Raw genomic sequence first — 23,084 nt, forward strand, 5'->3', positions numbered from 1 at the left:
ACTTCTGGAACAATGTCCTTTGGACAGACGAGACCAAAGTGGAGATGTTTGGCCAAAATGCACAGTGCGACGTATGGCGGAAACCAAATGAAACCAAGCCAAATCAAGCATCAAGGTGGTGGAGGGGTGATGATTTGAAATTGTGCAGCCACAGGACCTGCTGAGCATCTTAAGGTCTTCGAGTCGACCATGAACTCCTCTGCGTACCAAAGTATTCTAGAGACAAATGTGTGTCCATCTTTCCGACAGCTAAAGATTGGTCAAAATTGGGCCTTGCAACAGGACAATGACCCCAAGCACACCAGCAAATCTACAACAGACTGGCTGAAAAAGAAAAGAATCAAGGTGTTGCAATGGCCCAATCAAAGTCCAGACCTCAACCCGATTGAAATGCTGTGGCAGGACCTGAGAAAGCTGTGCATAAACAGATGCCCACAAACATTTTTTTTTTTTTTTCGGTCAAAATTCATCCAGAACAATGTGAGAGACTGATAAAGCCATTTAGGAAATGATTACTTCTAGTTATTGCTGTTAAAGATGGTTCTATAAGTAATTAAATCATAAGGTGTACTTAGTTTGTCACACATGGCTTCTCCATTTTGGCTTTATTTTTGTTAAATAAATAATGCGGTTTAATGTGTCATGTGTTGTTATTCATCTGAGGATGAAGTGACCTTTTTTTAAGACCTGCTAAAGACCAGATGATTTTTTGATTTTTAAAACCATAGAACTCAAAGGGGTGTACTTTCTTTTTCACACGACTGTATAGACACACATATATATAATCTATCAAAACGTATGACAGAATGTGTCTGTTTATTTTTGACATTTAGTGTAAAGAAAAGCATAAACTGTTTTTATACATGTAAAATAACTGGAAGTCCGTGAAACCAGAAGCCATGCACATTCAAGTTACAAATGGCAGCAGCTGCTCTTAAGATAAGAATAAGGTAGATACTGCTACCTTGATGTAAAATTACTCATACCGTGATTTAGGTCATAATGCCCACCGCTATCAGAAACTATTGTCTATATTATCTGATGTCAAAACTATGTGATCAATTTCACTCACTGCATCCTAAAGAAACAGATACAGAATAACAGAGATGCAAGCTTTATTTGTGAGCAGCTGTATGTTTGTGACAGAGTTGTGTTTAAACAGTCATTCGGTTACAGACAACACATATGTTTTTACACGCATCATTTCCACTCAAGCTGTTCAAGTCTGGCCCTGACCGCAAACCTCCCTTTTTCTCCTTCATCTGATCTTATTCCTCCCTTTCCCTCCTTCTGACACCAGCATCTGCCTCTCGTCTCACCGAACTCGATGTGGTAATGTATGCGTGTGAGCTGACTCGTGCGCAGAGAGACTACCAACCTCATACATCCGTGAAAAGGGATTTCTGACTTTTGTAGAGATGCAAGCACAACACTGAGGAAACGATTAATGCGTTTTGGGGTGTTTCTCAGAGGATCGTAACGCATCAGTTTGTCACATAATGTTGTGTGAATGTACAGTATACAGATAAACTTTCAGTGTAAATACTAACACAATCAAATCCTCTTTCACTTTCATTAAGGTAACATGGTTTAGCACTTCTCCTTCCCTTCATCACACTCTCATCTCTGCTGAGCCCTCAGTGTTTTGGGGGTGAAGAGAAACAAAGCAGATGCTGCAGGTACAGAACATTCCTTCCTCTTAAAGTGACAGTTCACTTATAATTTCCCCACACCATGTTGTCCAAAACTTGTATGACTTTCTTCTGTGGAACATACAATATCGTTCAAAAGTCTGAGGTCATTAAATGTTCTTTTTTGAAAGAAATTAATACTAACATTCAGCAAGGACAGTAAACTGATTAAAAGTGACAGTGAAGACATTTATAGTGTAGTAAAATATTTCTATTTCAAATAAGTGCTGTTCTTTTTAAATTTCTAATCATCAAATAATGTATCAAGGTTTCCACAAAATGTTAAGCACAACCGTTTTCAACATTGACAATAAGAAATGCTTGCTTAAGAAGCAGCAAATCATCATTAGAATGATTTCTGAAGGATCATGTGACACTGAAGACTGGGGTAATGATGCTGATAATTCAGCTTTACATTATCTTACTATATTTTTGATCAAATAAATGTAGTCTGGTTGAATATGAAAAAGTACTGACTTTAAACGTTTAAATGGTAAAAGGAGAAATTGACGAACTGTATCTGTCGCTCTTTTTATTACAACTGCAATAAATAAGAGGCTTCAAGCTTCAAAAAAGGAAGCAAAAGCACCATAAAAGTACGAGAGTGAATAAATAATCTTAATTTTTCAGTGAACTATTCCTTCAACTTGCTACCATTTCTTAACTTTTGTGTGTGTATATGTGTGTACGTATATATCAGCAGCAGATGTTGCAGCCGTAGTGGATCTCTGAGATATCAGTGTGGCATATGGCTGCACTGAGTGAAAGATGGCTGCTGTCAGATGGAGAGAGAGAAGTGCAGAGCTCATTTATTTACTATGAGCAATCTACCTGCTGGAGGATGTAGGTGGAGTGAGGGAGCGACGGAGAAGTGAGAAAGAAGAAGAAAGAGAAAGCAAGAACAGGTGAAGGAGAGAGGGAGGAGAGAGAGAGAGAGAGAGAGAGAGAGAGAGAGAGAGAGAGAGAGAGAGAGAGAGAGAGAGAGAGAGAGAGAGAGAGAGAGAGAGAGAGAGAGAGAGAGAGAGAGAGAGAGAGAGAGAGAGAGAGAGAGAGAAAGAACAAAATTCTAGAAAAAGAAAAATGGAGCTTGGAACTAGAAAAGGAACAGAAGAAAATAGCTACCAAAGTCAACGAATCATTAGCTAAAACTGATGCGTTATCAATCTGATTTGTCGCCAGTCTAAAGTGGGAGAAAAAGAAACCAGAATTAGATCCTCATTTTCCTCCTAAATCCCTCCATCTCACTGGCCACAATGACACCAAGTACTCCACCTCTAATGGGACCCCTCTCCTCATTAAAAACACAGAGGGAGAAAAGGAGAGAGAGAGAGAGAGGAATGTATGCTCAGGCCCTTATTTAAGGTGCTAACACCTAAAAAAGAAATAGAGAGAAACACCTCAAATGTAGGCAAAAAAATAAATATATATATAAGAATGGAATTGTGGGAGGAAAAATGTGAGTTAAGAATGGTGCAAGAAGGAACAAAGGAGGAGGCAATGCTAAAGTTCTAGGAAATAGTAATGAGATACAGGAAGAGAGTGGAAAGGAGGAGGAGGAGGAGAAGGGAAAGGAAAGAGTTCATCCATCTTGATTAGGGATGTGTAAAACTACATATTTTCAAGACTAGCCGACTAAATAGTTTAAGTTGATTTCAGGATCACCTGACCCCTATCAGACGCATTTCTTTGGGAGTATTTACATAAGGCACTTCTGTTCAAAAACAGCTAGACGGAGCGCAGCGGAACAAAACTGGGATCTCAAGGGGGCTTTTTATTTATTTTTTAGAGTTTGACTATTTCTAAACAACACTTGTAGCAGAACGCTCAAACACTGCAAGGCATTGAGTAACAACTAAAAGCATCCGTCTGAATGTCTATGACTATAGTGCTTTGAAGGGGATGATTTTAAAGACACTATTTTTCAATTAATACTTTTATTTAAAGTACTAATTGATCAAAACATATTTGTGTTTCACATAAATGCTATTGTTGGAACACTTTGTAACAGAATGTAAAAAGTGCCTCAGTTTTCACAGTTTTCAACACTGACAATAAGAAATTAGTCTTGAGCACCAAATCAGCAAAATAGAATGAAAGATAATGTGACTCTGAAGAGTAGAGTAATGATGCTAACAATTCAGCCATTACTTTACATTTTAAAATATATTAAAGGGATGGTTCGGAGTAATTTCAACCTAGGGTCCTTCGCACCATGACCTCGAGCCAAACACCCCCTCAGAAGCTATTTTTTTCCCTTTGTCGAACATTATTAAAGTTAGAGCTTATTTAGAGATATCAGCCGAAATGGCTTAGTGCAGGCGCTAATGTATCCAAGTTTGTATCTCGTAAATTACCCCACTAATGATGCCCGGAATGGTACCAAACTTATACAGTAGTACAAATAGGTTCTGTACTCATAAAACAAGGCATTGGAAAGTTTGTAAACACATCAGGAGTTTATTTCAATAACACTTGCCTGATGGCTTATGCAACCGCTAACCCAGATGTCGAGGTCACTTCTGTGATTTGGGAAAAGCCCATAAAATTCCTTTGCAAAACTCACAAGTGTAAGGGAAAATTTAGTGAATTTAACAGTCCATAGAAATATATCCCCAAAAAATTATTATTTTTTCGGAAGTGTTGACAACTTAGTGTTAACTAATAATTGTTGCAAACTGGTACTACCAACAAAATATTAGTGCATTCCTGGAACTGGGCGTCGTTACACTACATCCTTATCCGTTGCTTTCTGCCAGGACTTTTACGGGCTTTTCCCAAATTCCGGAAGTGACCTCGACGTCCGGGTTAGCAGTAGCATAAGCCATCAAGGCAAGTGTTATTTAAATAAACTGCTGATGTACTTACAAACTTTCCAATGCCTCGTTTTATGAGTACAGAACCTACTTGTACTATACTGTAGAAGTTTGGTACCATTATTAGTGGGGTAATTTCCGAGATACATCCTAGGATCCGTTAGCGCCTGCACTAAGCCATTCGGCTGATCTCTCTAAATAAGCTCAAACTTTAATAATGTTCGACAAAGGGGAAAAAAATGCTTCTGAGGGGGTGTTTGGCTCGAGGTCATGGTGCAAATGACCCTAGGTTGAAATTACTCTGAACCATCCCTTTAAAATAGAAAACTTAAAAATATTTGCAATTGTAATGATAATTCACAATATTACTGTCTTGACTATTTTTGATCAAATAAATGCAGCCTTGGTGAGCAGAAGAGACTTTGAGCCCAAACTTTTGAAAAGTAGTATATCTAAAAAACTACGAAAGGAAGCTCAGCATATGATTGGTCGTGCATCACTTACCTCACAGAAGAGTGTCAGTTTGTCATCAGGCAGCAGCCCATTGGCCTCATCCAGGAGAAAGTCTCTCCTTATGAACTTCTTGAAACCCCAGTCCTTTCCTTGTACGAAGCGATACGCTCGCTGGCTCTCTGCACAAAATAAAGCATAATGGCACAAAATTGATTAGGTGGACACAGAACACCGGTCTTGCGCCAGGTCTCTGTAATGGCATGACCTGTCAACATAAATTTCATCTAAAGAACCTTCAAAACAATACAGAACATCCGCTAATTCAGTCAAGTATTAGATTGAGGCAAAAACAATCTATGCAAGACATCTCACAGACACAGATCAGACTAATCTGAATCCAAATACTCTTTAAGAGGCTTTTCCACCTATCTGGCAAGGTCTATAATCTTGCTCTCCATTAATTTCTGCTTTATAACCAGTCTGATTATTCTGTGATTTTTCGTTCTCCTGCTGTTTCTCTGAAAGCACATTAAACCTGCATGAATGCATGAACCTCCATGCACGCACGCACACACACACACACACACACAGACACACACACACACAAAGAGAAAGAGAAAGAGAAAGAGAAAGAGAGAGAGAGAGAGAGAGAGAGAGAGAGAGAGAGAGAGAGAGAGAGAGAGAGAGAGAGAGAGAGAGAGAGAGAGAGAGAGACTGTGTTTTTTTTATTTTTTTTATAGCTGCTATGTTCAAACCTTCACTCCATCTTGACTGCAGATGTTTTAGCTGACCAGCAGGATCTGGTTGAGAAGTGTAAGAGAAAGGAGGAGAATTAGAGGGGAGAAAAGGAAAGGGAGAAGAAGGATAAGGATAAGGAGGAGGAAAATGAGAAAGAGAATGAGGAGGAAAAGAAGGAGGAGGGGAAGGGGGAGGAGAAGGAGAAAGGGAAGGAGAAAGGGAATGAGAAGGAGGAGCAGCAGCGGGAGGAAGAGGAGGAGAAGGAGGGCAAGGAAGAGGAGAAGGGGAATGAGAAGGAGGAGCAGCAGCGGAAGGAGGAGAGGAAGAAGGAGGAGAAAAAGGAGGAGAAGGGGAAGTAGGAGAAGGAGGATGTGAAGCAGGAGAAGGAAAGGGGGGAGGAAGAGAAGGAGAAGGAGGAGGAGGAGGAGGAGGAAGGGAAGGAGGAATGTAGGGAGGAGTAGAGGGGAAGGAGAAGGAGGAGGGGGGGAAGGGGGAGGTGTAGAGGGGGAGGAGGAGGGGAAGGGATGAGGAGGAGCAGAAGCGGGAGGAGGAGGAGCAGAAGTGGGAGGAGGAGGAGGAGGAGAATGAGAAGGGGGAGAAGGAGGAAAAGGGGAAGGAGGAGATTGAGAAGTGGAGGAAGGGGGAAAGGGGGAAGGAGAAGGAGGAACGGAAGGAGAGGAAGGAGGAGGAGTAGAAGGAAGGGAGGGAGGAGGAGTAGAGGGAAAGGAGGAGGAAGAGGGAAAGGAGGAGGAAGAGGAGAAGGAGGAAGGGATGAGGAGGAATAGAGGGGAAGGAGGAGGGGGGAAGGGGAGGGGAAGGAGGATGAAGGGATGAGGAGGAGAAGAAAGAAGAAAACGGAGAAGAGGAAGAGCAAGAACAGCATGGAGAAGAAAAATAAGAGAAGGATGAAGAACAAAAATACAAGAAAGTGATGCTGAATCAAGACATATATCGACATTACCTACAGGAGGATTTCTCCTTTGTCACTACTTTCACGCACAGAAGTGGAGAGAAGAGAAATTCATGACACATTAAGTGGGGAAGAGTGAAAACAGGAGAGATGAATAGATTCCTTTGTGCTTTTGTTGCATTGTGGGTATGTGTGACAAGCACACTCTATCAAGCGTGACATCCTCCCTTCCTAAACGTTACACTTGTTCTAGTGAAGCATCTTTCCTCTTTTCTCCGTCAGCCAAGTGCAGCTGGGGCTCAAATCATTTTGGGTTAATCTGCTGCTGTAGTGTGTGTGTGTGTGTGGGGGGGGGGGTTTAACATGGTGTGAAATGGCTGTGTTCACAGCTCGACTGTGACAGTCATCCACACAATGGGGGAGCAGTGGAAGGGCAACAAAACACATGCCTCAGGAAGACCCTTGTCTCCCGTCAAAACAGAACTTGAGTCACAGTAACTTTCCAAAGACTGATGCTGGTATCCAGATACCACAAAGGCTAATATAATACTGATTATAATGATTACTATATTTTGCATATAGAAAAGTCAATTTTAGAAAAACACTGTGACAAATAAGCAGATGTCAATTACATTTTTTTAATTAGTGTAATACTATATTTTTTCAAATGTATTTCAGATGTATTAACTCTTTACAAATTATACTTTTAGACATTTGTATAACATTTGTACACAAATGTGCCAAGTTGTCAAAAAAATGGTAAAATACATAAAATGGCAAAGTGTCACTTTATTTTTGTTAAATTAAAACAAAATATAAAATTTAAAAGTTGCCTTTTGATTTAGTGGTGAACTTACACATCGGCTAGACTCACTTTGGTTCACCATAGTTCAGTGTTAATATTTTACACATTTTGCAAACAGGTGAAAAAAGTATCGTCTTCAGTCAGTGCGTGTCCACGCTGCCCGTGTTATTTTGATGTATCGTTAAAGAACTGTGGCTCTCAACTCTTCATTAGATGACACATTATTTAAGGCTCTGTTGAAGTATGGCTTTCAGGACTGCCTGTATTGCTCATGAGTTGTGATGTCTCGAATTGAACAGACAGGAGTGTTCACAGATGGCATGTTTTGATTCAGCTGCTTTGGAGAAGATGCTGATGGACCTGTGGGTAATTAACCCTCCCCAGCATCAAGAACTTCCCAGTAAATCAAGTTACTCACCTATTAACTGGGAGAAGCAGAATTTAAAAACTTAATTTTTCAAACCCCACACCATACTGGCATGAACACACAACAGGTGAAAGCAACTTTGCTGCTCATTCCATGACAAAAACAGCCAAAAAACTATTACATTCCACATGCTTTAGCAAAATCCTTGACCACAGATGCACAAAACTTTAAGAAATATAAAAAGAAGATGGTGAGACAGAGCGAGAGAGCGAGAGGAAGTGGAAAGAAAAAGTGACAGAGACACTGATTGGTCTCTCGAGGAAGTCTGAGGTCAGATCAGGGCAGTGGCTAAATTTGTGCTCTCATTGGGGACGTCTGGCAACTAACCAATTGCAGTAGGGCAGGGAAAGTTCCTGTTGGCATCCAACCAGGGTCAAGCCTCTGTGGACACGAATACACAAGCAGCGAGGAGGAGTGTTTTAGGACGTCTGACAGAATACCGCTCCAATAAGAAAGGACTGACAGATGGATTGTGCAGATATCGAGGGATAAGAGAGGGTTTAAGCATTGAAAAAGAAAGAGCAGTCAGTAGGAATACATATTCAAGCCCCGGCACTGGGCATTGGGGCACAGTGCCTAATGTCCTGGCACACAGAGAGAAAAAGAGAAGGTTGCTCGGATCACAAATGCACTAAGCATACACCCACAGAAAGCCAGGGAGGTTGAAAGGTCAAGTTCTGTTTGCCCATACCTTAAAACACGTCTGTAAGTGAGCAAAAATAGGTGAATTCCTGTGGGCATGCATCAATTGACCAGAGTTCAACAGCGAACCATTTTAATCTGCAACACCACAATTCCAAACTCCTCGAGAAAGACATTGAGGGCGTTAAGTAGTCTCAGCCTTGGACGAAATGCCCATTGAGCGCCCACAGATGACCTGATGCATACTGCACTGCACACACACAAAGCAGCTAAAGTTGGCAGAAATAGCCAGTTCTGATCCAATTGGCTTGCACATTCGCAATTTTCAGGTGTCAGGATACACAGGTTATTCTCTACTGCAGAATTCCTTATTGGATTTGCCAACATTTGCAAGGACCATGGCATCTAGTCTTTGAAAGATATCCAAAAAAGCCACGTAGTAGCAAGCAAATTATATATCTTTTAGCAGACGGTCTTTTAGTTAGATGGTCGATTTCCGTCTACATGGGCGGTTGTTGGACAGAATAAGCTGCAAAGTGGAGAGATTTTACAAGAATAGTCAAAAGTCTGGCTATATGACACTAAATAAAGAAACAGAGAGATTGGTCACATTTGCTTCAACAACAACAAAAACATCCTCCACTTGCACTCTGCCATTAATAGAGAGTTCAGTAGCACGGTGTCAGAACAATAATGAGAGTAAACTGACATTCTCACAACAGCAACAACACAATCCGCTAGTGTAAACACTATCCAATAATTCCTCTAACCTTGACATTTCTATACAAACATACAGAGAGCAAAACACCTTTAACTCTCTGATATGATAAACCATAAGCTTAGACTGGCTTGTCTCGATTGGGTCTGTAAAAAGTCAGATCTCTGGGTGGTTCTTGGCTAGAATAAGCTGCAATTTGGACCACAATTTATGTTGTTAGTCAAAAGTCCAGCTACATGAGAGCACGGCAAAGTATTTAAAACACAAATATATATATATATATATATATATATATATATATATATATATATATATATATATATATATATATATATATATATATATATATATATATATATATATATATATATATATATATGAGAACAACAGAAACAAACACAGTTTAATAGCATTAGTTTAATAGCAATCAAGACCTGCCAGCAGGCGAATGCGGGTACTTTCTGCACAGATGTGACGGGTAACCTTTATAAAATGTGTGTTTATATCACATGTATTTGAATGAAAACTACTGATAAAACTAGATACTCACCAGTAAATGTGGTTGGCAGGCCAAAAAAATATTTCCTACTCTGATTAATACATGTATAGACTGCAAATGACTTAAATGGATATCACAAAGCAGTTATGTTGCAAAACCTCATTCTTCTGTGGCTTTACAGTGAAACGGTCAGCGTTATAAATGTTGATCTACGGGAGTATTAACAGCTATGGACCACGCGGGGCTGAGAGCAATAGCAGTAAAGCTCTTTGGTGTAAATATTCATCAAACGGTCAATAGCCAATAAAGCAAGTTCAGAATCAATATCTGCCAGCATGCAGTCTCATCTGAATAACTACACATGGCACGCAGAGCAGAGATCGTCAGCTAGGTAGTTTATACACTACCCAACATCCATCTAACCTACATCGGTGTGAATCTTTCATTTCTCTATTAGCCCAATGCCTCTTTAGAAATATCCATTTCTAAAAACCTACTCACAAAAAAAAATTCAATCACAGGAATTTACTGTATTACTGATTTTGATGCATTTTTGATCAAATAAATGCAGCCGTGGTGAGCATAATTGACTTATTTCAAAAACATTTTAAAAAATCTGACTGACTTTTGAACAGTAGTGTACTTCTGATTGGCAATGGGATGTAGCAAAAGATGATCATGGTAATGACGTAAAATAAATTCTACTGACCTATCCATGTAGTAGCCTATCTAATAATATAGCCATTCATTTAGAATATACTTCTTTGTTCATATAGATATAGTCTGTTACATAAATTTGTACTTTTTTTGTACATAAATTTGAACTGTGAATTTAGTAACAAGTTTATTTCTGTATTATTTAATGTGTTAACTTTAAGTAATAAGTTGCTTCTGTAGACATTATTTATTCTATGCTATAAAGTGGAGTTTAGTGATTGTTTTGTGATTGGGGGGTTTTGGAGCATCTCTGACTTCACTTCAGGTGGTTCTTTGATTTCTTCCTTGGGAGCTCTCGTTATTAAGGTTCACAATTCGTCTGGAAATTTGACTTGAGCTGAAATAAAAAGAAATCTTTTTCCAAGACAAACAAGACCCCTGCTTCAAAAAAACCCGAGCAGCACCTGAAAGAAATCTGCAAGCCATTGCAGCAGACTACATACACAGTGTTCTCCTGAAACTGGTTTCATGTGTCCGTCAAACCTGATCATCGATCCTCAGAGGGGAACAGGTTCCTCTGCACTTCTATTTGCTCGGCGTCATGCGTAGGACTGACTCCATAAACACAAGTCATGCTGCAGAGTCCCAGTGCCTTTTCGTAGCCCTCTTAATTAAAGCACTTTACTTTGTTTTTATTTCTCTCTCTCCACTTCTGCTTCACCCCTCCTCCCCCGTTCTCTCTCGTTCATCTCGCTCTCCCCCAGGAGGAGGGCAGGATTAAATTGGATTCTAAATGATCCAGAACCGATAGAGCAATTTCTGCTGCCATATTTTCATCCTGCGTCCCGCTTTAAAAACTCTCCCCATCCACTGTAAGGAGGCTGTCGGTGCTTCTTTGTCCCCGGGGACGCCCCAAGCACGTCACCCTCCCCACATTCCGGAGGGGCGCTAAATGGAGAGAATGTTGAGTGTAGGAGTGGGGGGAGTGCGGGACAAAACACAAGGAGCGCCTTCTCGCCCATTAAGGTGCAGAAAATGAGAAAATTGGAAAATGAGAGACAGGGTTGTTCAACCTCTCATCTCACTGCCACAATCTGGCACCCTTTTCTCTTTCTTTCACTCCTGTTCCTCTGCTCATATGTGAGATTCTTCAAAAAGATGAGTGTGATTGCTGCCTGCATATCAGTTTCATCTCTCTAGGATGCAAGCTATCTTTTGTGAAACATCTAATACAGGCTCATATAAAACTGCCAGAATCTGCGCAAGGATTATTCAGGGGCAGTTTATCAGCTTAAGCTCTCAGCCTAAAATCACACAAGTACAGGTTGAGGACAATTTTAGGTCAAAATCTATATGTTAATGTGCATTTACAGTTTTGTTCATAGGCCATTAACTCTTTCCCCGCCAAACACAGAATTTTCTGTGTTTCCACTGTTATATGGTAGGGGGCGCTATGACATCTTCTGAAAGAGTGATGAATCTCCTGATCAAAACATGTGCGAAGACGACGCAAAAACAAGCGATCTTATTTGTAATCATATGAATATGTAAAATATTGCGATCATTAACATTAAACAGCATATAAATCAAAACTGCCCAATGTGACAATGAAATGTTAACCCAGGACGAGCTATAGGACTATGCAAGCATTAGTGGTGTTGATGGACTCAATCTACTCCATCTATGTTTTGATCATCATTCTGAATCCGATCTAGACGTAGATAAAAACTAATTTACAAAATCGTGATTTTCTCAGCTTTTTGTTCAAAATGTTGCTTTTTTTTTATTAAATTGACCCATATTCAAGTGGTGATAAAAAAAAGAATGCAAGCTAGAATAAAACTTTTTTTTTAAAGAGGGTCTGTTCTTTCTTTTGATATATTGCATGTTCAGATATTCATACAACAAAATATTCTGGGGTGATCAAAAACGCTGGTGGGGAAAGAGTTAAAAAACGTATTTTAATGATAGCGATTTATAGTTCACAGAGAACAAAGAAAAAAGAAAGCGTTTTCTGTTGTTCCTCAAACAAGCAGATATTTCGTGATGAGAGTTTTAAAGGAGTTTTACGGTCCAAATATTGTGTGATATATACACACAAAATTTTTAATTTCCTTGAAATTTGCCCCAGTTGTCCTTGGCAGTTGATTCAGTTCACAAAATGGAAGATTTGTTCATGTTCCAGTTCTCGAGTTTCACTCACTAACTCACTCAATGATCAGTCAGAGTGGTTAACAGCTAAATGATGGGGAATATTTTCAGTCTGTTTGTTACACAAATCAATCATATGGCTTTGAAACACCCAAAATATAGTGCACAAGTCATATAGTCACTTATATGTTGCTTTTGCATCCTTTTTGAAGCTTAAAGGGGTCATCGAATTCCCATTTTCCACAAGTTGGTATGATTCTTTAGGGTCTTCGTGTAAACGTTTGGTTTGTAAACGTTTGTCATGTTAAAGTACTTTTTGTTAAAATTCCTCACTGGTTGTGTAAAAACACAATTTTTACCTCCTCAAAAACAGCTCTGTTCACAGCGACCCATTTTCGGTGCATGTCTCTTTAAATAATAATGAGCAACTGCTCACCCCACCCCTCTCTTCCATGGGGGGTGTTGACACAAGACACGTAAAGTGCTGCCTTGGCAGACAGTATACAAATGGCTGAGGGCGGAAATATGCTAATACGGGACAGCCCGCGGTCGTGGGCGGAGCATAAGCAATATGACATCATATTGCTCAGAAAATCCAAATGGCTTGATTTTTAAGACTTTTTGAGTTTAAAAAAAAAAAAAGGAGTGAATGGATTGCTTTCATTGTATGGTGGTTGTCCACACACTGCAAAGACACATTTATATGCAAATACCATATAAAAGTGAATTTTGCATCTGATGACCCCTTTAAAAAATACAGTCTTCATACATTGTAAATTGCATGAAAAACAGCAAATGGTACAACATTTCTTACTTTGTGTTCCATGAAAGAAAAGTGTGATATGATGGTGAGTAAATGATGACAGAATTGTGTTCGGGGAAAGCAGAAAGTTTAGTTGCACATTAAAATGTTTCTCACCAAACAAACAAACAAACAAACTTTTAGGGCACTATTTCTTCTCTATACACTATAAACTCCATGACCCTGTGAGCTACAGAGTTCACCGACCTAACGCACACATACCCACACTCTTATCATACATATTGATCTTTTCAATGTAACTTTGTATATTTATAAAAATGTATAAATTTGTTGGGTTTTCACATCCACGCCAGCATATCAGAAATGTTTTCCCTATGCGAATAACAAAACCACCTTAAAGAAATACACACCCCCAGCTATGAATAATACTTGGTTTAAAAAAAGGCAGACACTGAAATCAGCCATGAAGTTGCTCCATCTGAGCGAGTGAAATTCAGTTTCACTGAAGGCCAAAACCTCTGTAACTCTCATACACCAATCAAACAAGACAGCCCTAAGGCCATCACCCCCAAAAAATCTCAATTAAGACACTGTCGCCTTCCTCAAATTTAATATTACAAGGGGGAAAGGTTCACATTGAATGTTATTACTTTCACAGAAAATACAAGACCATTCACACTTTCAAAGGCATGCTAGTCTGATTAACTCTGTTTCGCAGGTATCCGCGTCTGTAGCTTCTACAGCTCCCTAAAGGAATCAAGTGATACTGTGCTAGTTTGCAAAAACACTGATTAAATAAATGTTTCATAAAACAGTAAATGTGATGAGTATGCGAGAAAGAAATTTGCTTCTGCTTATACACGGGTATATACATGGGGTGGTGATGGCGCAGTGGATAAGACACAAGCCTTTGGTGTGAGAGACCCGGGTTCGAATCCACTGTGAGACACCAATGTGTCCCTGAGCAAGACACTTAACCCCTAGTTGCTCCAGAGGCGTGCGACCTCTGACATGTATAGCAATTGTAAGTCGCTTTGGATAAAAGCGTCAGCTAAATGAATAAATGTAAATGTAAATGTAAATGTATTTTTTTTTTTTTTTTAAGAGATCAAATTATACACTAGATTAGAGTTGGGCGGTATGACGAAATACACCAAGCAATTTTAATTCACTGTAACGATATAGTTATTTTGGCTGGAAAACCAATGTAAAAACAGTTTATATATTAAATAATAATAATAAAATACTTTGGCCTGGTTTCACAGACAAGGCTTAGACTAAGCCAGGATCAGGCCTTAGTTCGTTTAGGACATTTAAGTAGCTTTTATAAACATGACTTAGAAAAAAAAAAAAAAATCTTACTGGTGAGCATCTTGAGACAAAACAATGGCACTTATATATTTTTTATATAAGATTTGTCAGTGCTAATCGTTTTCAGTTCAAACAGCTCAAACATGCATTTTAGTCTGTGACTAGATTTAAACCTTGTCTGTGAAACCGTTGCATTAACATAGCCATTATTCTAATATGACCCACTAGCAGTTAGTCAGGGACAGTCAGTATTACTTTTCGGTATCAAATAGGCCAATCTATGTTTTTATGTAACTGATGTAAAAAACATATGAAGGAAAAAATGTGATGTCTAACTTGTAAGACTAGTCTTAGAGGTTCATGTAACAGGTTTTAAAGTCATTCTTTTTTGGTAACTTGGACATAAACCAACACTAAAAAGGCAGTAAATATCTACCACACCATGGTACTGGACAGCCCTTCACCAGATAATGATAATAATATATATATTTTTTATATATCTTTTTTATAATCTTTAGAGTTTAATCAACATCTTACCCATAGCTTTGGTTTCCTCGCCCTTGGCGTTAAGGATGGAGAACTTGAACTTGGCCCGAACCTCGCTCTTAGGACAGCTGACCAGGAGAAGATAGAGCGACAGATAATCTTTACTCTCTTCATCAAGACCTTTTGGATTCACTCGCAAACACCTGCTCAAAAAACAAAGAATCTTACATCAGCAGATATAGGCTTTATTTCATTCTAAACAAATAGAGTTTATCTGACCAAAAATTTTTTTTTTTTAAATGTAATGCAAATCCAAGTGTGCTCCTTCCCTTCCTACCATTTGAGCTTGTCATTGGCCCCTGAGGAGAACGTGGAGCTTTTGATGACCTCGCCCATCTCCTCCCGGCAGAAGCTGAAGTTGTTGATGGTCCACATATAGGAGAACTTAACCACTTTGATCTGGACAAACACAGAAGAAAGAAGATAACAGACAAGACGCTTCATTCTTCCATTTATTCATCTACCCTCTCCTCCACCCTTTTCTACATTAGATCCACAAGTGTTGGCCAAGACATCAAAAAGCGACACATCAAAACCACCTTTTATCTTAATGCGCTCTGACAACAAACAGGATGGGGAGAACAAGGAATAAAAAAACCTCAAACAAAAACACTGGGGGAGAATGAAGGCGAGATAAATGAAGGCATTAATGGAACATGTTTCACTAGTCGTGGGGATTCTGAACACGCTGGAGGACCTTGTGAAGTCACACAAGCTCAAAACACAGAGAAGATAATGGCCATTACATATTTTTACACAGACTGCTAGATCATTTTTTATAAGTTTATTAAAGAAATTAATAGTTTTTTATTCAACAAGGGTGCATTAAATTGGTCAGAAGTGACAGTAAAGACTTTTAGATTTCTAAATTCCGTACTTTCTATTCATAAAAAAAAAATTATGGTTTCCACAAAAATATTTAACTTTTCTTTCAACAGTGAAGACAGGGATAATGATGCTGAAAATTCAGCTTTGCATCACAATAATAAATTGCATTTTAAAATGTATTCAAATAGAAAACAGCTATTTTTAATTCTAATGATATTTCACAATATTATTGTTTGGGGAGTATTTTTGATCAAATAAATACAGCCTCAGAGAGACCACCCCAAAAGAGACTTCTTTCAAAAACGCTTTTTATTTATTTATTTTATTTTATATCTCACTGCCTCAGTAAAATACATTGTACCTAAAATACAAAATACTTCAAATGCAGGCCTTGGAAAACTCTGCCCATCGTTCACAGCATTCAATATTAGTTCCATATTATTCTATCTATATTATATTATTGACTGTATTTAAGTTTACATTAATTTACTTCCTTTAAAGGGATAGTTCACCCAAAAATGAAAATTCTGTCATCATTTACTCTCCCTCAAGTTGTTCCAAACCTGTATGACTTCCTTTCTTCTGCTAAACACTTTTTTTTTTTCCTACTATGGAAGTCAATGGGGTCCATCAGTCGTTTGGTTGCCGACTTTCTTCAAAATATCTTCTTTTGTGTTCAGCAGAAGAAAGAAAGTCATACAGGTTTGGAACAACTTGAGGGAGAGTAAATGATGACAGAATTTTCATTTTTGGGTGAACTATCCCTTTAAATACAAATTAATTAATAAATGTTAATTTCTTTGAATAAGATAATAAGTGAATAAAGACTTTGGATTCTAAAGCTATTATATGTTTTCAGAAGACTTAATGGTGTTTTGGTCCTTTTTGAAGAACTGTATGATTTTGTTGAATGAAAAAGTACAACGTGAACATTCTGATAAACTTCACCATTTGTGTTCCACAGGATAAAATTCACAGGGATTTGAAACAACAAGGGTGCTCCAAGTGTGTGTTAATTTTGACCTTTAAAATGCTATTTCAAAACTACTTTTAAATACATTTTGCAAAGAAAAAAGTATGCCAATCCCACATGGGCCTGTTGATTGGACATTTATCATCATCACATGAGGCTTATTATGTGTCTGGGACACCAGGGTGCTCAGATCTGCACCTGGAAATCTAGGGTGCATCTCAATCAGCTCTCTAGCTTCCTAGGTCGTGAATCAGTATATCATGTACATGAATTCGGACACTAGTAAGGACATTAAGGACCCTCTAACTTCCTCATTGTACAACATCACCACTGGGATTTATGAACAACAGCAGAACTGATATCTTTCTCAAATTACTTGTTATTTAAAGTACATTATAAATACTTAGCTTGTTACATATACGTGCACAATTTCAGCCGTGAGTAAATTAAAAATGTTAGCTAGATTATGTTCATTACCTGTCTAGAGATGTTTATGCTGAAATATAATAAAATTATGTTTTTTATTTCTAAAAACCATCTATCGTGTGCCATTATGTGTAGTGATTTGGCTCACATAAATTTATGTTTCGTGCTTCATAACTTCCGTTTAGAGAACACAGTGAGCATCGATGCTCCACATGAGGCTGAACTAGGGAGCTGATTGAGACGCACCCCTAGTTTCCTGCACACTTTAGTTCCAGTCTTGCTCAGACACACCTGCCTGTAATTTTGAACTGAACCCATTGAGTTTGATTAACGTGTTCAGGTGTGTTTAATTAGACATGAAACTCACTATGAAGGTGGACAAGCTGAATCGAGCACCACTGTTGTAGATTCACAGACCCAGAACCACACACGCACACTCACTCACCTGTGTGTAACACCAGCTTTCGGCCACAGGGCCGCTGGTCATTTCAGCAGGAGGGGGCGGACTCGGCACCCTGGACATCGCCAGTTTTGAGCGTGGGGGTGGGGCAGGGGGAGGGTCACTACGCCAGCCACCGCAGAACGTCCCCGTCAAAACGCACACACGTGATTACTCACTCAGAAGCAAATACATCCACACGCACGCATGTGTACTTCACAGCCGCCGCCAGGATCCGGGCACACACTCGTGTTCAGCGTAACCCAGAGAACATGAAGGGAATGCAGGCAGAACCTTGAAGTGTTTTTCTGTGAGCGGTTCAGTTTATCCTGTAGTAGAGAATACAGAGAGCAGAAACAGATTGATTATTTATATCAAACTCTTGTAGTGATAGGCTTTAAACTTTGATCTTAGAAATGATGCTGGGCCGCTACTGAGCTACATCACTTGAATGAATTGTTTATTGTGAGAAAAGTAATATTATTAGCCTATAAATAAATAGATTTACATTTTTTATATAAATTTGAACAAAATTACTATTAATAAACACTACAATTACTACTATTATTATAAATGTCTGTAGTTCATGTATACAAATAAATCATATCAAAAATTATAAAATAATTATTTTATAAATAAATGTGTTAAAGTCATGGTAAGTGGAGAGACTGGACAACTGATTCACCATAAACATCCACCTTCAGCAAATCAAAAACAGACAATTCCAGACTGTTCTTTATAAGAAAGAAAAACACCTGGGGCCGTATTCACAAATAATTTAAAGGCTAAAAGTAGCTCCTAACTGGCGAATTTAGGAGCAACTCCTAAAAATAATGGGCGTGTCACTCGTAACTTTAGGACTCCTAATTTTTTTGACTAAGAGTAATTCACGAAGCATTTTAGCCCTAAAAGTAGCACCTAAGCCTGGGACAGCTTAAAAGTCGTCGAGAGGACTCCTAACTCACTAAGACCTATTCACAAACCGCTTTTTGTGGCATTTCACGTTGCGATGTTTTGAAATGCGTATGCGGCGGCTACAGGAGCTTCCAATCACGAGGGAACAATTTTGCATTGTAGGCATAACTAGGGATGCAATAACGCCACCAACAACAACCAAAACTACTCATTGCATGTAAACTAATTGTAACGTTTCATTGTGAATCAAATTAAAATGTTCTTCTCTTTGCAAACGTAGGCAGAGGCATATAGTGACAGATTAATTCAATAATGTTGCAAAGATATTGCATCAATCCATATGTTTCATTAGGCTACTAGGCTATTTGTTTAGCCTTACTCTTTATTCATTTAGGCTATTTATTCAGTTATTCATCTTCCGTCCTTCGCACTACTTGTGTAGCGCACGCATTCTCAGACCTGTCACCTGTCACTCATCATCGTAGGGGAGGTGTTTGGAATCATTCCCGTGTTACAATCATCAGCCAATCAAGGTGGTCACTTCAGTCAAGCTCGTGCATGAGTAATGACGTCATCCATAGCAACGAAGACTCACTCTTAGTTTAGGAGTTGTCATTTTTCTTTACTAAGAGTAGGTCTGAAAGGCGTTGTGAATAACTTCTAAGAGAAAACTCCTAGCTAAAATCTTTTGGTGCGATTTAGGAGTACTCCTAGTGGTAAGATAAAATGCTTTGTGAATACGGCCCCAGATTTGTTGATTTCGCACATTGACAAACAAGTCTACCATCTTTCTTGAACATATGCACAAACCACAAAAATATGCAGAATCAAACAAACCACCAAATAAAGAGGGATGTTTGATCTCCATTTTGTTGATCTAGTTCAGTACGTCTAAGTAAGTACTACTGTAAAAGCCAGACCTCTGAAGCACCATCAGCAACTACAGCGAGTTTAAATCTGTCAAAGCAACATGCTTATAATGCTAGAGGGAAAAAATATTTCTTCTTTTCCCATTGTGTGAAACAGCCCTCCTCTCTTTTCCAGAAGAAAAGCACATTCATCATTCTATTGGCTCTCTTGTTCATTTCCCCTCAACCCTCTGAACCTTAAACCTTTTCAATCTTTTTTTCTTCAGATCAAAAAATAAATAAATAAAACAGAACCCCAGGACTAATCCTTATTTTTCTATCCCTGCTGCTAATTAAGGCACTTTAATCGTTAGCTGGATACACCCCAGCCATTAATGAACTGACCAGAAACACCAAACTAGCCACTTGTCTAACAGTACAGTAAGTCATTAATAAGGCTAATTAATGGATGTAAAAACAGTCCGACAGAAGCAGGACTGATTACCAATTAAAGCAACAAAGTAAATTTCTCGCTTTGTGCATGACATTTATAAATGTTTAAAGAAGACATGGTCATGGTTAAAGATCCTCATGGTCATGAGCAGGGCAGAATCGTCTTTATTAAAAGACGTCACATGTAGGTAACTTTTTAATTTACTTCACAGAACAGTGAGATTTTCTTCGGTCAGATCACAAAGTTATGAAAAGTTGAACATTTACTAGACATGTCGACTGGGGGACCTTTGATTTTAACCAAACTTTAAAAAAAAATACAAGTATTATCTTCTCTTTTCTCAATCTGAAGCGACCTAATCAACCTTTCATTTCTCATTCCTTTCTCCATTTTTACCATCTTGCACTCCTCTCTCCCCTTTCTCACTCAACCTGCACGTCCCTTCGTCTGCGAGCGAGGGAGACGGAGACGTTTCTTTCCCTTAATTAGCATCTGATTGAAAGGATAGACCGTGGCCCGGCGGAACCTTCTGGAAACTGTGCAGCGATTTGAAGAAGACAGTGTGAGAGAGTACATGACGGAGAAAAAAAACGAACAAAGTGCAAAACAAAGTGTATTGTGGGAAGGAGAGAAAAAAAAAACATTAGGAGAATGAAAAGGTCAATTCAAAACTTTTTTAGAAGTACAGAGCATCTCATCCATTTCCCACCCACACACTAGGACTGGATGATACAGTCAAATTACAACTCAATATTTATATATTTGCTCTAAAACCGCTTAAAGGGTTAGTTCACCCAAAAGCGAAAATTATATCATTTACTCAACCTTATATAGTTCCAAACCCATAAGACTTTCGTCCATCTTCAAAATACAAATGAAGATATTTTAAATCTGAGAGCTTTCCATTGGCAGCTACGCAACTACCACTTTGACGCTTCAAAAAGTTCATAAAGAGATCGTAAAACTAATTGATTGGAGTCGAGCAGTTTAGTCTAAATTTTCTGAGGAGGCTCAATCGTTTTATATGATCAGATTTCATGTAGTCTTTTATTCACATATAAACATTGTTTAGCAAACATAAACAAAAGCTTAAACGATCTTGCTTGATGCACGAGAATGAACCTCATTGGCTCTTGTGGAAGCTCAAACGTGCTGTGTAATATGAGAATGAACCTCATTGGCTCTTGTGGAAGCTCAAACGTGCTGCGTAACACGAGAATGAACCTCATTGGCTCTTGTGGAAGCTCAAGCGTGCTGTGTAACATGAGAATGAATCTCATTGGCTCTTGTGGAAGCTCAAACGTGCTGCGTAACAAGCATGAACCTCATTGGCTCTTGTGAAAGCTCAAACGTCCTGCGTAACAAGAATGAACCTCATTGGCTCTTGTGGAAGCTCAAGCATGCTGTGTAACACAAGAATGAACCTCATTGGCTCTTGTGGAAGCTCAAACACGCTGCGTAACACTAGAATGAACCTCATTGGCTCTTGTGGAAGCTCAAGCGTGCTGCGTAACACGAGAATGAACCTCATTGGCTCTTGTGGAAGCTCAAGCGTGCTGCGTAACAAGAATGAACCTCATTGGCTCTTGTGGAAGCTCAAGCGTGCTGCGTAACAAGTATGAACCTCATTGGCTCTTGTGGAAGCTCAAACGTGCTGTGTAACATGAGAATGAATCTCATTGGCTCTTGTGAAAGCTCAAACGTGCTGCGTAACAAGAATGAACCTCATTGGCTCTTGTGGAAGCTCAAACGTGCTGCGTAACAAGTATGAACCTCATTGGCTCTTGTGGAAGCTCAAACGTGCTGTGTAACATGAGAATGAACCTCATTGGCTCTTGTGGAAGCTCAAGCGTGCTGCGTAACAAGAATGAACCTCATTGGCTCTTGTGGAAGCTCAAGCGTGCTGCGTAACAAGTATGAACCTCATTGGCTCTTGTGGAAGCTCAAACGTGCTGTGTAACATGAGAATGAATCTCATTGGCTCTTGTGAAAGCTCAAACGTGCTGCGTAACAAGAATGAACCTCATTGGCTCTTGTGAAAGCTCAAACGTGCTGCGTAACAAGTATGAACCTCATTGGCTCTTGTGGAAGCTCAAACGTGCTGTGTAACATGAGAATGAATCTCATTGGCTCTTGTGAAAGCTCAAACGTGCTGCGTAACAAGAATGAACCTCATTGGCTCTTGTGAAAGCTCAAACGTCCTGCGTAACAAGAATGAACCTCATTGGCTCTTGTGGAAGCTCAAGCATGCTGTGTAACACAAGAATGAACCTCATTGGCTCTTGTGGAAGCTCAAACACGCTGCGTAACACTAGAATGAACCTCATTGGCTCTTGTGGAAGCTCAAGCGTGCTGCGTAACACGAGAATGAACCTCATTGGCTCTTGTGGAAGCTCAAGCGTGCTGCGTAACAAGAATGAACCTCATTGGCTCTTGTGGAAGCTCAAGCGTGCTGCGTAACAAGTATGAACCTCATTGGCTCTTGTGGAAGCTCAAACGTGCTGTGTAACATGAGAATGAATCTCATTGGCTCTTGTGAAAGCTCAAACGTGCTGCGTAACAAGAATGAACCTCATTGGCTCTTGTGGAAGCTCAAACGTGCTGCGTAACAAGTATGAACCTCATTGGCTCTTGTGGAAGCTCAAACGTGCTGTGTAACATGAGAATGAACCTCATTGGCTCTTGTGGAAGCTCAAGCGTGCTGCGTAACAAGAATGAACCTCATTGGCTCTTGTGGAAGCTCAAGCGTGCTGCGTAACAAGTATGAACCTCATTGGCTCTTGTGGAAGCTCAAACGTGCTGTGTAACATGAGAATGAATCTCATTGGCTCTTGTGAAAGCTCAAACGTGCTGCGTAACAAGAATGAACCTCATTGGCTCTTGTGAAAGCTCAAACGTGCTGCGTAACAAGTATGAACCTCATTGGCTCTTGTGGAAGCTCAAACGTGCTGTGTAACATGAGAATGAATCTCATTGGCTCTTGTGAAAGCTCAAACGTGCTGCGTAACAAGAATGAACCTCATTGGCTCTTGTGAAAGCTCAAACGTCCTGCGTAACAAGAATGAACCTCATTGGCT

At 39.3% G+C, this 23,084-nt stretch overlaps 1 protein-coding gene across 2 annotated transcripts in view; it reads right to left on the reverse strand.

The window, feature by feature from the left end:
- Positions 1–23,084, reverse strand: part of spop (speckle type BTB/POZ protein) — a 74,951-nt gene that overhangs the window by 16,129 nt on the left and 35,738 nt on the right. For both annotated transcript variants that reach the window (XM_079890663.1, XM_079890664.1), the window contains exons 3-6: positions 17,797–18,119; positions 15,402–15,523; positions 15,116–15,267; positions 5,009–5,136 (exon numbers count right to left, since the gene is read on the reverse strand). In XM_079890663.1, the coding sequence (XP_079746789.1) occupies positions 5,009–5,136; positions 15,116–15,267; positions 15,402–15,523; positions 17,797–17,874 (480 nt within the window). In that variant the 5' untranslated portion in view covers positions 17,875–18,119. The remainder of the gene's footprint in view (positions 1–5,008; positions 5,137–15,115; positions 15,268–15,401; positions 15,524–17,796; positions 18,120–23,084) is intronic.

This window comes from Squalius cephalus, assembly GCF_949319135.1.
Source record: "Squalius cephalus genome assembly, chromosome: 1".
NCBI lineage: Eukaryota > Metazoa > Chordata > Actinopteri > Cypriniformes > Leuciscidae > Squalius > Squalius cephalus.